Genomic DNA, 15,571 nt, shown 5'->3' with positions numbered 1-15,571 from the left:
AAAGCCTGTTCTGTTTTTGTATTCATTTTGGATAATGTTTAGGTTTTCGTGGTCAAAAGAAGAAAATGACAGAAAACAGGGAAGAAATGTAAGGTAAGTAAAGCACAGAATAATTAGAAAAAATACAATTTGAAGATTTGCTTATTATTATTTGGACTCTGTAGCTGACACACTAGAAAAAAACAACCACATATGCAGTGCTTAGCATCATGTTGGCCCTCCATCATTTAGTGCCCCCTAAGAAAGGAATCCTGATGTACTGTGTAACACCTTGGTCCACTGTCTCCTCAGATGTTCAGTTGAACATCCAGCATATTTATTACAGAGTTCATTAATATAATTACATACATGTTCACTTGCAGGCTCTGAATTAAAGGGCAATCAACAGTCTGGACTGTGCCTCCCCGATTGTGAGTATTTCAAATCCTGTACAAGCTATAGTAGCCATAATAGAAATATTCAAACTGGGAAGTTCAAATTATTCTGAGAATTATCTCAATTTATTATTATTATTATTATTATTATTATTATTATTATTATTATTTTAATCAATATTCAATTTAGCTACATTTAAGTAATACCTTTTTTCCCCATTGGCCATTGGAATATAATTTAATTTTTTTACTTTTCGTTTAAGAAAAGTGTTTGCCTGTACATATTCAACAGTTTTTTTTAACTGCTTAAAAAAGAATGCTGTTGAGCTTAAATGGCTTTGTGAAATAAATAGATGGCATCTTTCAATGGGGGATAGTATTCAGCAGGCTTACAGTCATGCCACAAACGTTCAAATGACCAGTACAGTAAAAAAAAAAACAAAAAAAAAACACTTTGTTTTTATGGAATTGTTATTTGGTTGATTTGACACTAAATGAGTGTTTAAAAATTGTACTGCATGTAATTTAAAGGGGTCTTTTATCATCTTATCTTTTACAATTTCTCCAAATTGTTTTGTATGTTACAGATTTTTGTTGTTTTTATCTGTGAAGCACTTTCAGGGGATTTATCGCAAAAGTCACTATACAGTGCCTTGCGAAAGTATTCGGCCCCCTTGAACTTTGCGACCTTTTGCCACATTTCAGGCTTCAAACATAAAGATATGAAACTGTAATTTTTTGTGAAGAATCAACAACAAGTGGGACACAATCATGAAGTGGAACAAAATTTATTGGATATTTCAAACTTTTTTAACAAATAAAAAACTGAAAAATTGGGCGTGCAAAATTATTCAGCCCCCTTAAGTTAATACTTTGTAGCGCCACCTTTTGCTGCGATTACAGCTGTAAGTCGCTTGGGCTATGTCTCTATCAGTTTTGCACATCGAGAGACTGAAATTTTTGCCCATTCCTCCTTGCAAAACAGCTCGAGCTCAGTGAGGTTGGATGGAGAGCATTTGTGAACAGCAGTTTTCAGTTCTTTCCACAGATTCTCGATTGGATTCAGGTCTGGACTTTGACTTGGCCATTCTAACACCTGGATATGTTTATTTGTGAACCATTCCATTGTAGATTTTGCTTTATGTTTTGGATCATTGTCTTGTTGGAAGACAAATCTCCGTCCCAGTCTCAGGTCTTTTGCAGACTCCATCAGGTTTTCTTCCAGAATGGTCCTGTATTTGGCTCCATCCATCTTCCCATCAATTTTAACCATCTTCCCTGTCCCTGCTGAAGAAAAGCAAGCCCAAACCATGATGCTGCCACCACCATGTTTGACAGTGGGGATGGTGTGTTCAGGGTGATGAGCTGTGTTGCTTTTACGCCAAACATAACGTTTTGCATTGTTGCCAAAAAGTTCGATTTTGGTTTCATCTGACCAGAGCACCTTCTTCCACATGTTTGGTGTGTCTCCCAGGTGGCTTGTGGCAAACTGTAAACGACACTTTTTATGGATATCTTTAAGAAATGGCTTTCTTCTTGCCACTCTTCCATAAAGCCCAGATTTGTGCAGTATACGACTGATTGTTGTCCTATGGACAGAGTCTCCCACCTCAGCTGTAGATCTCTGCAGTTCATCCAGAGTGATCATGGGCCTCTTGGCTGCATCTCTGATCAGTCTTCTCCTTGTATGAGCTGAAAGTTTAGAGGGACGGCCAGGTCTTGGTAGATTTGCAGTGGTCTGATACTCCTTCCATTTCAATATTATCGCTTGCACAGTGCTCCTTGGGATGTTTAAAGCTTGGGAAATCTTTTTGTATCCAAATCCGGCTTTAAACTTCTCCACAACAGTATCTCGGACCTGCCTGGTGTGTTCCTTGTTCTTCATGATGCTCTCTGCGCTTTAAACGGACCTTTGAGACTATCACAGTGCAGGTGCATTTATACGGAGACTTGATTACACACAGGTGGATTCTATTTATCATCATTAGTCATTTAGGTCAACATTGGATCATTCAGAGATCCTCACTGAACTTCTGGAGAGAGTTTGCTGCACTGAAAGTAAAGGGGCTGAATAATTTTGCACGCCCAATTTTTCAGTTTTTTATTTGTTAAAAAAGTTTGAAATATCCAATAAATTTCGTTCCACTTCATGATTGTGTCCCACTTGTTGTTGATTCTTCACAAAAAATTACAGTTTCATATCTTTATGTTTGAAGCCTGAAATGTGGCAAAAGGTCGCAAAGTTCAAGGGGGCCGAATACTTTCGCAAGGCACTGTATAAGAAATAAAAATAGAGCTCTCAGTTACTTAATTGCATCAATTAATGGCTTAATTAGTCAAGACTAACAAGTGTTTTGAGATCTTTAGCCACTGATGACATAGACACCTATAAAACCTGAGGATTTAGGGCTCTCCAGGACCAGGGTTGGAGACCCCTGTAATCTATCCTGTATTTTCATACTTTGAAATAGGGCACAGATGTTAAGAATCAAAAACCCATCACGTATTCAATACAGCAGCACAAATTTTGTCATCCGTCAGTGACAGTTCTCTTTATTTGTAACCTCACTGTGGCAAATGTAAATTGTATATGTGTGTGACTATAGGGTTGGCAGGTAGGGTGTTAAAATCCTCCCTGCAAGCCTTAATTGAATGATTAATGAGTAATTAAGCTCCAGCCACATGGTATTTAAGGAGGAGAAAATGCTTTGTTGGGCCTCTCTAAATTGCTCCTTAGTTGCCCTGCGATGGACTGGCGTCCCCTCCAGGGTGTATCCTGCCTTGCACCCTATGCCTGTCGGGTTAGGTTCCGATCTCACCGCTACCCTCTATAGGATTAACCCGTTGCGGTCAATTTATTCAGCGCGTCTCAGGAGCGTCAGGTTCATCCTCGCACTAGGAGGGTTCTCACTGAGCAAGTCAGAGGGGACCCCCGGCCACACTATCCTTACGCAGCTCATGCGGCTATTCTGCCTCACCACGTGAGGCGCTGTCCTTCCTTCCCTCAGGATGTGGCCCACTTTCCCGCTCTCAGTGCCCGAGTCCCAGACTAACCTATCACTCTCTGTTGCAGGTTCCCTGCAGGACGCCCTCCCACTCCTGGCTTCGGAGGCCTGTGCCTCACCTCATGCGAGGGCAGCACCAGACCAGTCAGGGAACCCTTTACTATCTCTCCTTTCAGTCCTAAGCTGTTGGACTATTCCTATCGCCCCGAGAGGCGCCTCTGCAGAGCAGAGCCCTTTTATATGTTTTCAGATCCTCAGGAACGTGACCTTCGACCACGCTCTGTCCTCGGCAATAGGAGAGCTCATCGGTCGGGATCTCTTTTCTATCCGAGCATCCTCTGCTTGATACTGTCTTACTAACAGCTCGTTTCTGCTTCCTCTGCTCTATCCTTACAGCAGTAGCGGACACCCCATGAAATATTCTTGATTTTGCAAAATCCTTGATTTCAAGTTTATTTTTTAAATATGTATATTAACTCACTGTACTGTGATGTGGCATCAAGATGAAGACACTAACCATAAGAAGGTAATATACAATGCAATATAATAGTTTGTCTTTGACAAGAAATGCAGGACGCAACTGTCATCTCTTTTTAACAATATTTCTAGGCTTTTTGAAACAGCTTCAGTAAAATCTTGGTTTCAAACATTCATATGCCATTACTCTGTCAAACCTCGTGACAGATTCCTACATCAAAGCATGCAATTTTGTCCCATTAATCTGATATTATTTTACTGTAGATGAAAAATAACACCCTGCTGAGAATATAAAATGTTGTACGAGTAGAACCATTGGCAGGTCTCTCGTAGTTCTTATGTCTACTGTTGCTATTGACATTTTTTGTGAAATACTTTTAAGGCTCTGGTTTTACAAACTGTACACAACCAATCTGGCCTTTATACAGAGGCACAGCTTTTTCATGTGAGGCTCTCTTACGCATCTAAATGGGTACAGATCACGTTTTTGTTGTTTGATATTTATAGTGTACCGTGAAGCTTATCTGGGTGTTTTTGTTTTTGTTTCCTACATCCTCCTTGCTGCCTCTGAGACAGACATAAGTCATAGCTGATGCACATCACATCCTTGAACAGGTCACTGAATTCCAGCTTGCATTCTGCAGCAGAGGTCATTTCTCTCCCCTCCCCTTCTATACTGCCTAATTCAGCAGCCACTGCATTCGCCATAACCTTCTGTGCACTGGGAGCTGTCCAAGCTGAACCTTGGATTGGAATCCATCCAAGAACTCCTAAGCTTGGCTAAGCCGCAAGCTTCTTGCTTTGCTAAGAAATGTCAGTGTACCGCAGAACAGACTTGTTACCAGGTCATGCTAAGTAAGATTGTTTTTCTTTCTTAAGGGTGCAAAGGAAGGTGTGAAAATGAACCTCTATGCAGTGGGATCATATAACAGACAGCTGAAAACAGTGTGGATGTACATTTGCTCAGAGTGCCCAAAAGGAATCTATTTATTTGGATCAAGACAGACAAATGTGTATGTATTTGTATATATAGTCAGATATACTGTACTGATAGGAGCATTAGATTGATAGTGGTAGATGTGTATGTAAAGCTGTCTTTATACAAGATTTTTATAAAACTGAGATGCTTTAATATTAAACAGATAATAACACTGACTATTCATGAGGGAAAGGCTCTTCAGTGGGAATATGGCAATTCCAGAACCTCGGTTTATTTATTTATTTATTTATTTATTTATTTATTTTAGATCCTGCATGACCATCAAGGAAGCGCATGACATAATTATGCACAAAGCCTATGGTAATTATTTATATATGTACTGTAATGTACAGCCCAGACATGCAGCTGTACTGTCTACTCCCAGTGGTGTCTCATGTGGCTTTGGTTAGCCTGCTTTCAGGCACTCCTGCATGTGATTAAGAATACTTTTATCTTGAGCTTGCTTTCTGCTTTTCTTTAATATCTTGAAATAATCTGAACTAATTCAAACTAGTTTGATTCTTGCTGTCACTTCATCTGCCTGCCAGATCATTTACAAAGAAACTGAAAAAGGAAAGCAAGAAATTGGGTTTCTTAGCCTTTCTTCCCTGCTTAATATTGCATTGTAGCCTAAATCCTGAAGCTTCTGTGTTGTAGTATGGTTTCCAAATCGATTTTATTTTTGTGCAGATGCAAGACTGATCCCTGACATTTCATGCATTTTATTATAGCTTAACTATTAAGCCACGGTTTAAAGAATTATCCAGCTCCAGTCATCTCAAAACATAACAAAATATATCCTCTTTTGTTAATTCAATAAACTGCATATATTTTTCTATTTCTACAGAAATTATTTTGATGTCATTGGAAAACTGTTCTTTTTAAAACTTACATTGTTTTTATACATACAAAATACTGCTTAAAATACTGCATATATACAGTAGCCATTAAAACAATCCAATCAGTGTGTTTCCTTAATGTTGTCACTGAAAAACATAATTTCTCATCGCTAACATTTTATTAAACAATTCTGTCAAGTCCATTCTGCAGTGAGACCTAATCTCACTCTAAACCATAACCTTCAACACCAGTGTATCACCATTGGCAAGAGACCAATTTTGCCTGTGAAGCAATCCCAATTCTATGCAGATTCGATTTTGTACATGGAAACAACACAAGTTCTGGGTTTTACATTAAAAGGTCCTAACCCAATTTACAGCCCGTCATCGGCCTAAGAGGCAATGGAGATGCCAGAACTGACATGGGCTCAACCAGATAGGGATTGGAAGCTGTACTGGATGTTTTACATAAATGTGGACTTCTGTAATTCAGCAAATAGAAAATGTATTAATGTTACAAAATTCGATGTTACTAAAGTGCCACATACATTACATATTGAACATTACATAGAAAAAAGCTTTCTGCATCAGTCTCAGCATTTGTCATTGATCAGCTGCTTAAACCATAAAAAGGAAGCTACATGGGAGTGGTTGGCTATTCAGAAAATGTAATGCTACGCAGTTTATAAAATCAGAAATATATCTTACTAATCGTATTCCAGAAAACCCACTCACAAGTCCGGGTTTCCTTCTAATGACATCCTTGCCTGTGGCCTGCAGTACAAACATTACACTAATAGAGTTTGCAAAGTTCTAATACACAGACTATACAAAAGATACATATATGAAGATATTGATACAGACTTTACATTCAACACCAGTGAATTATCAAACAAAATAAAAACATAAATACCAGTAAAAAATAACAACAGACACGGGAAATATCCCCTTCTTTTACTGGACAGAGCGATCTTTAGCAGAATTTTTTCCGTTCCGATATTTGATGCAGCCGGTGTCTTTTTCATTTAAGACATTTTAAAGAAATTGTGCAGCTCTATACAGTGTGTTCAATTATTTACCAGAAGCGCACTAAATGCAGAGTAACAGATAGTGCGTCAATAAGGCAAACGTTTGGTGTATTATTTATTATGAAAAAAAAAGTTTATTTACACTATTCTTTCAGAAATTAGAATTTTCACAGGGAACTACATATTACACAGCAATGGGTAAATTTCATGGATATCATGAAATCCGTGACTATCCTGAAAAAAATACAGCCTTAGCAATAATCAAGGCTTTGATAAAATATTTATCTTACTCTAATTAATTTAACAATCTTCTTGCCAGTCCCCTATATATGTTTTCTTTTTTTTTTGCATTATGATACAAGTGATAAGCGACTCTAAACAACAAGAATAACTCTTTAAGGTGACAGGGAGTAAATATACAGTGTTGTAGATGGAAAAATGGTCTTGAAAATAAAGTCTGGAAAACTAAACAAAGTACAACAGAGAAATGTTATAGTACTTACAAGTAGGCTAATGAGGGTTAAGAAAATGTCTTTTAAAGCAGTTTTTTAATTTGTTTGGTTTATAATACATTTTCTGTTAAGTTCTATGTGAGAGCATACTGTAAGTTAATGACATTATAAAAAATACTTAAGTAAAAAATGAAATATAAAGGTTCAACGTGTTCAATATCAATCAAGACAAAACTTGTTCAACATCAACAAAGAAGTAGAAAGATAATAAAGATAATAAAGTTTAGTCAAGAACATTTAAAAGATCAACCTGCTCAAATACTAGCACTTTAACATTGCTTTTGATGCTGTGTAAAGTTCAAGTGTAGAGAGTTTATTTCCAGTTGACAATTCTGATGTGTCACAATACTTTAAATATACAGTAAAAGCACCTCTGGGGGGGCCTCCAGCCATCTACAAAGTGAGGAGGGGGGAGGGGGGGACAAGAGGATTAATAAATAATTCAAATGTGGTCATATTTAGATGCACCTAGCCCTACTTTTCCATACAGTACTTTCTGTTTTGTTACACAATTGATGATTTAGAAGACATACCAACTAAAACCATTTTGCTGGACCTGAAAGTTTGGAATTCATTATGCTAACATAGCTGAAGGTGTTTGGGGCCTATGGTTTATAGCCATGGGCCTCATCGATTCCCAGGTGTAATGAACACCTTGTCACTCCTTATTGCTTTAATGAAAGACAGATGTGACATCACTGCTCACATGGCACAATGGCGAAATAGACTCCTGAAATAAAGGAATGACACTGACAAATTGAATATTTAAAACAGCAAATTAAAAAACAACTATCTGTATTTAATAGCAGTAAATTGTATTTTTAATATTGAAATGTCCCAATAGAATACATTTCCCTTATACATTATTTAAGAATCCTGGTCTCTGAGCCGTTTTAAATTTGCTTCCATCCTATTGTCTACTCTTCATCATCATTATTTTTATGAGTCAGTCTGGCTAAGAAGTAACATCTCTTTGTGCTAGTAGGCTACAGCCAGCAACATACAATCTAAAAACTACAAAGATAAAATTGATGGACCACTAATTTGTAGTTTTTTTTTTCCCCCCCAAAGAATAAAAAGTACAACAGTGGCACTACATTTCTTTCAAATTAATAAGCTTATAAAATCAGGCTAGTCCTGGATGTATTGGGGGAAAAAAAAAGTTTGGGCCTCGGATTAGGCTATTTCCTTCTTTTGGGAAACGGTTAGGGTTAGGATTAGGGTGGGTTAAGGTAAGGGTAAAACAGATATGGTATAAAATGACCTAACAACCTTGAACGAAGAATGTTAATATAAATGCAATTAACCTCTCCTGCTATAAGGATTTGTGTTTCACTGTAGGGACATACTATGCTTCTTTTTCAAATAAAAACATCTTTGCAAATAAACAACATGATCTATCTTCATCAATATAGGCTTAAACAAATCAAATAATCATGTTCTTTCTTACACTGAAAGCTTCAAGGGGATATCACTTTCCCCTTTGAAAGTCAGGTACGTAAAAAACTACAGTATAATTAGTGCATTTCAAAGCAGAGATACATGAAAAAAACAAATAAAATAGCTACAATACAGTAATAATCTGTCTTTAAACCCAGTTTAGTTTTAAGCAAAATTTCAATATTTGTTAATCCTACTTGAAAATGCAGCTTAATTTACACTTGTCTAATACAGTATGAAATCTTTTCAGGAAAACGGTGAGTGTACCAAAACTTTTTCAGCCCAACAGATGAAAGAGCATTGCTTTGCTTTTCAAAACAAAGATTTATTAAATCCTGGTGTCACTGCTGTCTACTGAGGTTAAAGGAAAAAGCAAGCCCCGTGACCGATTAACAGGACTTATAAAGACAAATGGTAAAATCGATACAAATTTAAGTACAGATGCAATCTTACCGGTCATGCTACTATTTTATAAGTTATGTAGTGTCCGTGTCTTTCTTACTTTGGAATAACAACTATTTATCAAAAAGATATGCATAAAAAACACTACATACAACAGTAGCATGCTGGCTATATTAAAGTCAAATTTAAAATGAAACACCGCCTGCATAGACAATTACAGCACTCTTTATATTTATAGTGAAATTGTTTACCAAACCCTTGACCTCACTCTTACCCTGCTTATACACATCTAAAGATGATAACATTAATGCAGTCACAGATTTCACCACTGTTTTTTTAAAGATAATATGGAATTGATGCAGATCTATGTTATGTAATATCATCTTCTAACAAAATATGATTGTAGCATAAATTAGACGGCCCTAATATAACAAGACCTTCAGATTGTCTAAATTAAATTAAAAAGGATTTAAATGACCTGGACTCTAACAAAGAATTGATGTTGTTTGTGGCTTTATTTCCTTACCAACTTCATCATATTTATGCTAAGAAAATACATGATTACAGTATTGTGTGGCATTATTGTGATAAGGTAATTTGGTAAACCACTGGATAATAAGAAAACTTCCAAAAACACTGTGCTGAAGACCTGAAAAGTCTGTGAAGCGGTAGCCCTATTAAATGTGAGATGAGAACAGAATCCGATCCACTGCAACATAGCGAGACTGCAGTCAAATAAATAGAAAGCTTCAGTTAGTGTTGTTGTCAAATGTCATTATTTGAATCTTATGAAATAATCATAACAGCAGTGTATGAAGAATTATTTAAATACAATTATTAGGCCTAATACTGTAGATAAAGTCTTAAACTTTCATATTAGGTAAATGTTTGTTCAAATGCCTTAAAGAGTCTGTATAATGTAATAATCTATGTACAACACTATGAAGTTTAAACTATGATGCTGGATCTTTAAGAGGAGAACATTTCCTACGGGGAAATATGGTTTCATTTTTTTTTTTTTTATTATTTTACTTGAAAGACAAAATATTGTAGATAATAATAATATGATGACATTCTTTGGTGCAACATTAGGTGATTGGACACTGGTAAAACTAGTGGTCAATACAAGCAATCAAGACACGTGTCATTTTCAACAAACTGACCCCTTCTCTACATTCACTGTATTGTATCTGATACCAGATACTGTACTATTACAATGCACATATAAGAGATCATTGGTACATGTGTTTGAGCCATGAATCAGAAAAATGAATTGTTTGAAATGGCAGCCAGATGTCTACAGGGAATTGTGGAGGCAGGGGTTACCATTGGTACTGTATCAACCCTTAATGTTTTAGAAAAAGTGAGAACAATATTAGACTTCCTCTGAAAATGTAAGAAGGCGCAAGTAATTATCAAATTACACATACTGCTGGTACAGGGTGACCATACATTTCCTGTCACATTCTGAATCAGGCTACTACTCCTTTATGTAGTGATCTTGCAAAGAAGGAAATCACAACACCAGACCACAATAATGCATTTTACTGCAATAATGAAGCAGGTCCCCAGGCAAATATGGACCGCAAACATGCTAATTTGGGGAACTGAAAATGTTCAACAAGGTTGGTTAGCCAGATACAAGACATAGGATATCTCGCATCCTATTATGAGCAGTTAAATCTAGTTTTAGCATGTCTGTGTAAAATACAGTATTTTAAATATGTAGCTTGTATAAAAGCTTGAGTAATAACAAAAAAGGAAAATGGCCTGAATAATACAATTTCTACTGTACACTGGAGTTTTCATGTGCTGTAGGTATGGATAACCTAGTCTACTGAGTACAGTAGGTATTTTGTCATTAGCTTCATTGTTTCCATTTTGGTTTGGATTTGTAATAGTAGTTGTAATAGTCATAGTACTGTAGTTTTCTTTTTCTTTTTTTTGTAGCAGTAATGGTAATATGTGTAATGACAGAGGTATTCCTTGTATAGATATTGGTAGTTCTGCTTCTGGTAAAATAAATAAATAAAGGTATTCTATTGTGCAACCATTTAGAGTAAGAGATACATTGGTGAGTTTCATGTCCAAGTTATTTATCCTCACTTTGTAGATAGGCCTCCAGCCATGCTTACAGTACTCATACATTCCTCGATGTGATATTGCTTTGAATTCTGTTTGTCAACACTTACAGTATGTACAGTACTTTCAAAAAAGGACCAGTTTATAAATAACAAGGTCTCACAAACGTCCCAAACAGAAGTGCTTTAGCACAGCCTTTCCAATTACAGCAGGCTGTAACAAAGCAATGTATGGAGCCACCATGATAAACTTTAACATGTATTTACAATGGAAACACTTTAATGGCACTATAAAAACTAAAGCAATTTATCTTGACTGACTGCATTAAAAATTAATTATACGAATTATTATATAAAAATTATATACTTTGAGTCAAAACCTGTCACTTACTGTGGTTCAGGAGAGGAAGCAGAATTATATTTTTAAGTCAAGCCTAACAAAATGCCTTTTAAATGATGCTTTATAAATATATTTAATACAGTTTTGTACTGAATAACAGTTGTACATGGTTTGCATTACTGCATTTTGCAAACAAAGGCAGCAGGGTGGCATTATGAGTGTGTGTTGATGACTGTCCACAGCCAGTAATTACATCGCCCATCATGATATTTTCAGAATGATTTTTTAGGACTATAGAAGGTTTCATCCTCTCCTTAAGAATACAACCCTAAACTTACAATGTGCTGAATGTATTTTAAAGAGCACTGTGAATTACTCAAGGACTGTATACATTTATTACATATCTGCCCTTCATGCAGATTATACTCCATGGCTTTGAAAACTCCTTTCAACACTGAAACCCAACTTCCACCAGATTCAGTAAATTCACTTAATTAGTTGACTGTATGCAGAAATGCAGTTCAATTTAAAATAGGAAATGTAAATGTATTTGAATACAGTTTTAATTATTTTCTCTAAGAAAGATCTTCAAATCAAGACTTATAACAAATTCCTGTCTGTGTGGGACTGTGGCATTAAAACTACAATAGTTAAAAGTAAAAAAAAAAGCATTAAAGCTATAAAGAGAAAAAAGAATAAAAAGACATGAAGCTTTGACATCCCTGGAGGCTTAAAGTTAAAATGATTTGACAAGCACACAGCAGTGGGTGATGTTGTTCCAAAACGTTTTCTAAAATGTAGCAAAACAGAAACAATTCTGAATGGAATAAATCAAAAACATTTTCTCAATACTGTTTGTTTTACCAGCTGTAGTGTATGTTGTATGAGGTCCTACTGACTGCAGAACCAAAATCTGACCCCCCAAAAAACAAAAAAACGGTATGGACACGGTGTGTCGGTAAGAGGAATTGGTAAGAGACATTGGTAGAAAAAAATGCACAATTTCTGAAAACGCATACACAGCACAAACAAATCAAGCTGTTACAAGCTAGCACCATTGGTCCCTGAATTGGTGTGCAAAATAATAATTTAAAAAAAAACGTACATTGCAAATGTAAAACCCTGAACCTATAAATATACAGCAGATAAGCCACTTTCTTACAACAGTAGCAGTTTGCAAAAAAAATAAATAAATAAAAAATCACATCAAAATATTAATAAACTCAACAGTCCTGCTTTACCTGGAATAACTAGATAGTTAAAAATAGAGGCTATATTTATTTCTGATTCGGAGTGTCACTCTGCAGTTCATTTTATTTTATCAGCACGCAATATTTATTTATTAATGTGTTTATATATTTATCTGGCTTATTAGGCCGTAATATTAATTAATAATTAAACTATTTGAATAGCGCTTATGGGAACCATTAACGGTTAAAATAATGAATAGGTGTTAGAAAAAAAAAACTAAACTGTTCTTGTGTGTAAAACTTGCAAATCTGACGGAATTACAAAACGAATGTCAATTCAGTTTTTAAAGTCTATATTATTCTTAAAGACATTTGCATTTTGAACCGTTACACACAGCAGTCTGTACAAACATTAATTCATCTACAATCTAAACACACTTGCTACCCTCCACTGTCCTTTCCACAATGGCATCAGTCGACTTCATTAACCTTTGCAGCAATCAATATTCATCACCCCACCCTTTAGCAGGTTATCCTCTGCATCAACATCACCCACCACCTACCATTCCGTGCAAGCTGACGACAATCCTGGTCCAGCGACTGTCCTTTTCAAAACATTCTGACGTGTGAGTGACAAAAAACTAAATATCACAAAACGGTTAAATTAAAACAAATAAAAGCTCCAGAGAAAGACAGAAAACAAATCAAGATATTTCACTTGCTGAATCACTCCCCTTCACAGTCTTGCAACCATTGTGCAGCAAGATGCTGGCTGTACCATTGTGGAACCTACCAGAGGAGACAGACAGGGGGTTAGGGAAAAAGGTTGCTATAGAAACTGAAAGGAGCACACATGACGTCAACGCGCATAGCAGTCTCTGGAGGGGAGGGTGTTGTTGGTCTGATCCTGCAGCGCGTTCGCATTCCCTGCTTCCACGCTTTTGCCTGATGAATTAGCGAGGTGGTACGGAAAATACAAGAAGTATACCTCCTGTAGCTGTTAGTAGTTGCACCATCACATGCTGGTACCAGCAAAACTAAAAGGTAATAAATAATAGAGAAGTATCACTCGATGCACCTCAGCTCACAGCAGTGCAGCAAAACGTCTTTCTGCTATCGTTGCAGGATAGCCACAGCATCCACGGCCATGCTACTCAGTTGGTCAAAGGGATGAGCAGAAAACGGTGGGAGTGACCTTTTCAACCGTTTTAACTGTTTAAAAATGCTGTCATGGTGATAAGAATTTCCTGTCCCCTGTAAATACTTAATGACAAATTACTAAATAAATAAATACAATCATGTATATGCTGAGTTGTTTGTACTAATGAGGTTATTTTTGTGTCTGCATTTATTTAAAAAAAAAAAAAAAAAAACCGTATATACTAGTCACTAGCTTCTGTCCAGCCTAAGTTGAGCTTTCCATCTTTTTAAATCATGCTGAAGGCTAGGAAGGCACATTCCTGAAAAAAATAGCCTGGGATAGTCCTTCTAGTTACCAGCTGGGGTATGTTCCAGTTCTATCATTTTTGCTAGGTAACACTACCAGACTGGAACATACTGTAGCCTCCATAAATGATGATTATTTCAGGAGATGTGTTCCTCCATTTCCAGTCCCGATAATCAGAATTTTAACTAACCCTTTGTTCTAGTACAGTATGCAGTTACCGTATCTGTCCCTCTGGTGGCCCTGAATCCTATGCATTATGCATCCATCTAAGCTATAACAATACCTGTAAGATAGTTCACACACCCTAGTCTCTGTAAGTCGCCTTGGATAAAGGCGTCTGCTAAATAAACAAATAATAACAATAATAATAATAATAATAATAATAATAATAATAATAATAATAATATTTTAAGACTTGCAATTGTTTTTGCTTTTTAAAAGAACATTACACTAGGGATGTGATCAACATGATCTATGTATGGTGTTAGATTTAAGAATAGACCTGTTTAAACCTTTAAACTGTAATATATTTAGATTGTTTGTAACCAGTCACAAATAAATAGAGAAGATGGTCAAGAAATTCAACAATACCAAAATTAGTTTTTGCATGTTATTTTTCATTTTATGCATGCTATGTAATAATTTGTTGTTTTATTATAAAGCTGAATCTCTACTTTAATGTATAACTTTCAATAGAACAATTAAAAATTATAAAAATCATTTCTTTGTGGTTCTTCTCTTTTTTTTAACTAACTAAATACTTTTGTCTGCGACTGTATAGTTACAAATGGTTTTCTATATGCTATGTCAAGATTCCAACCATTTTTAAAATGAGTGCAAGTACATCAAGTAATTGTATGCAGTGTGTAGAGGAACATTGTTTGAAGCACAGTTAAAATACAGTGTTAATTAAACAGATGTCTGTTCTTCCAGTACTGGATTATGCTGACGTTGTCTACAAAATGGCCTCGAAAGCTGCTTAGGGGAAGCTTGATGCTTTGTACCATTCTGCTATAAGATTTATAACTGCTGCTTCTTATCTTACTCATCACTGCGATCTTTATGTTATGGTTGAATGGCCTTCATTGCACACTAGGCGATTGGATCATTGGCTTAGGTTAGTTTATAGAACCCTGATTGGCAAAACCCCACTATATCTGTGCTACCTGTTACAGTTCTCTGCTTCAGTTTACAATTTAAGATCAGATTAATTTATTAGATTGGTTCTTCCCAGAGTGTCCACTGTTTTTGGGTGTAATTCATTTCAGTTTGCGGCTGCTTATGACTCGAATTAATTTCAAATCAAATTAAAACTACAGAGTTTTTGTTTCGGAGGATGTTTTTAATCGGAATCTGAATTCACTAGTGTCTGATGCATGTGTATGTACTTGTTAATGTGTTATTTATTTTTTTCTGTGTTGTATTTGTTTGCTTTGTGCTGCTGTGATGTTTGACTC

The 15,571-nt window shown here is 36.0% G+C and overlaps 1 protein-coding gene and 1 long non-coding RNA gene across 8 annotated transcripts in view; one reads left to right on the top strand and one right to left on the bottom strand.

The window, feature by feature from the left end:
* LOC117409061 (mitogen-activated protein kinase 10) overlaps positions 1-15,571 on the bottom strand; it is a 94,246-nt gene that overhangs the window by 66,908 nt on the left and 11,767 nt on the right. Inside the window, exon 1 of one of the 7 annotated variants that reach the window (XM_059019182.1) lies at positions 13,231-13,782. The exons of 4 other annotated variants lie outside the window; for them this stretch is intronic. In XM_059019182.1, the coding sequence (XP_058875165.1) occupies positions 13,231-13,233 (3 nt within the window). In that variant the 5' untranslated portion in view covers positions 13,234-13,782. Of the gene's footprint in view, positions 1-13,230; positions 13,783-15,571 lie in introns of those variants that run through there. 2 more of the 7 variants (XM_059019309.1, XM_059019221.1) reach the window with 2 other exon arrangements.
* On the top strand, positions 4,689-15,515 carry LOC131728533 (uncharacterized). Its single transcript, XR_009322725.1, has 3 exons — positions 4,689-4,869; positions 5,104-5,156; positions 13,793-15,515. It is a non-coding gene; the product is annotated as an uncharacterized LOC131728533 (long non-coding RNA).

The sequence above is a fragment of the Acipenser ruthenus genome, chromosome 1 (genome assembly GCF_902713425.1).
Source record: "Acipenser ruthenus chromosome 1, fAciRut3.2 maternal haplotype, whole genome shotgun sequence".
In the NCBI taxonomy this organism is placed as follows: Eukaryota; Metazoa; Chordata; class Actinopteri; order Acipenseriformes; family Acipenseridae; genus Acipenser; species Acipenser ruthenus.
The sequence above is the reverse complement of the archived record's forward strand: the minus strand, read 5'-3'. Positions and strand labels throughout refer to the sequence as shown.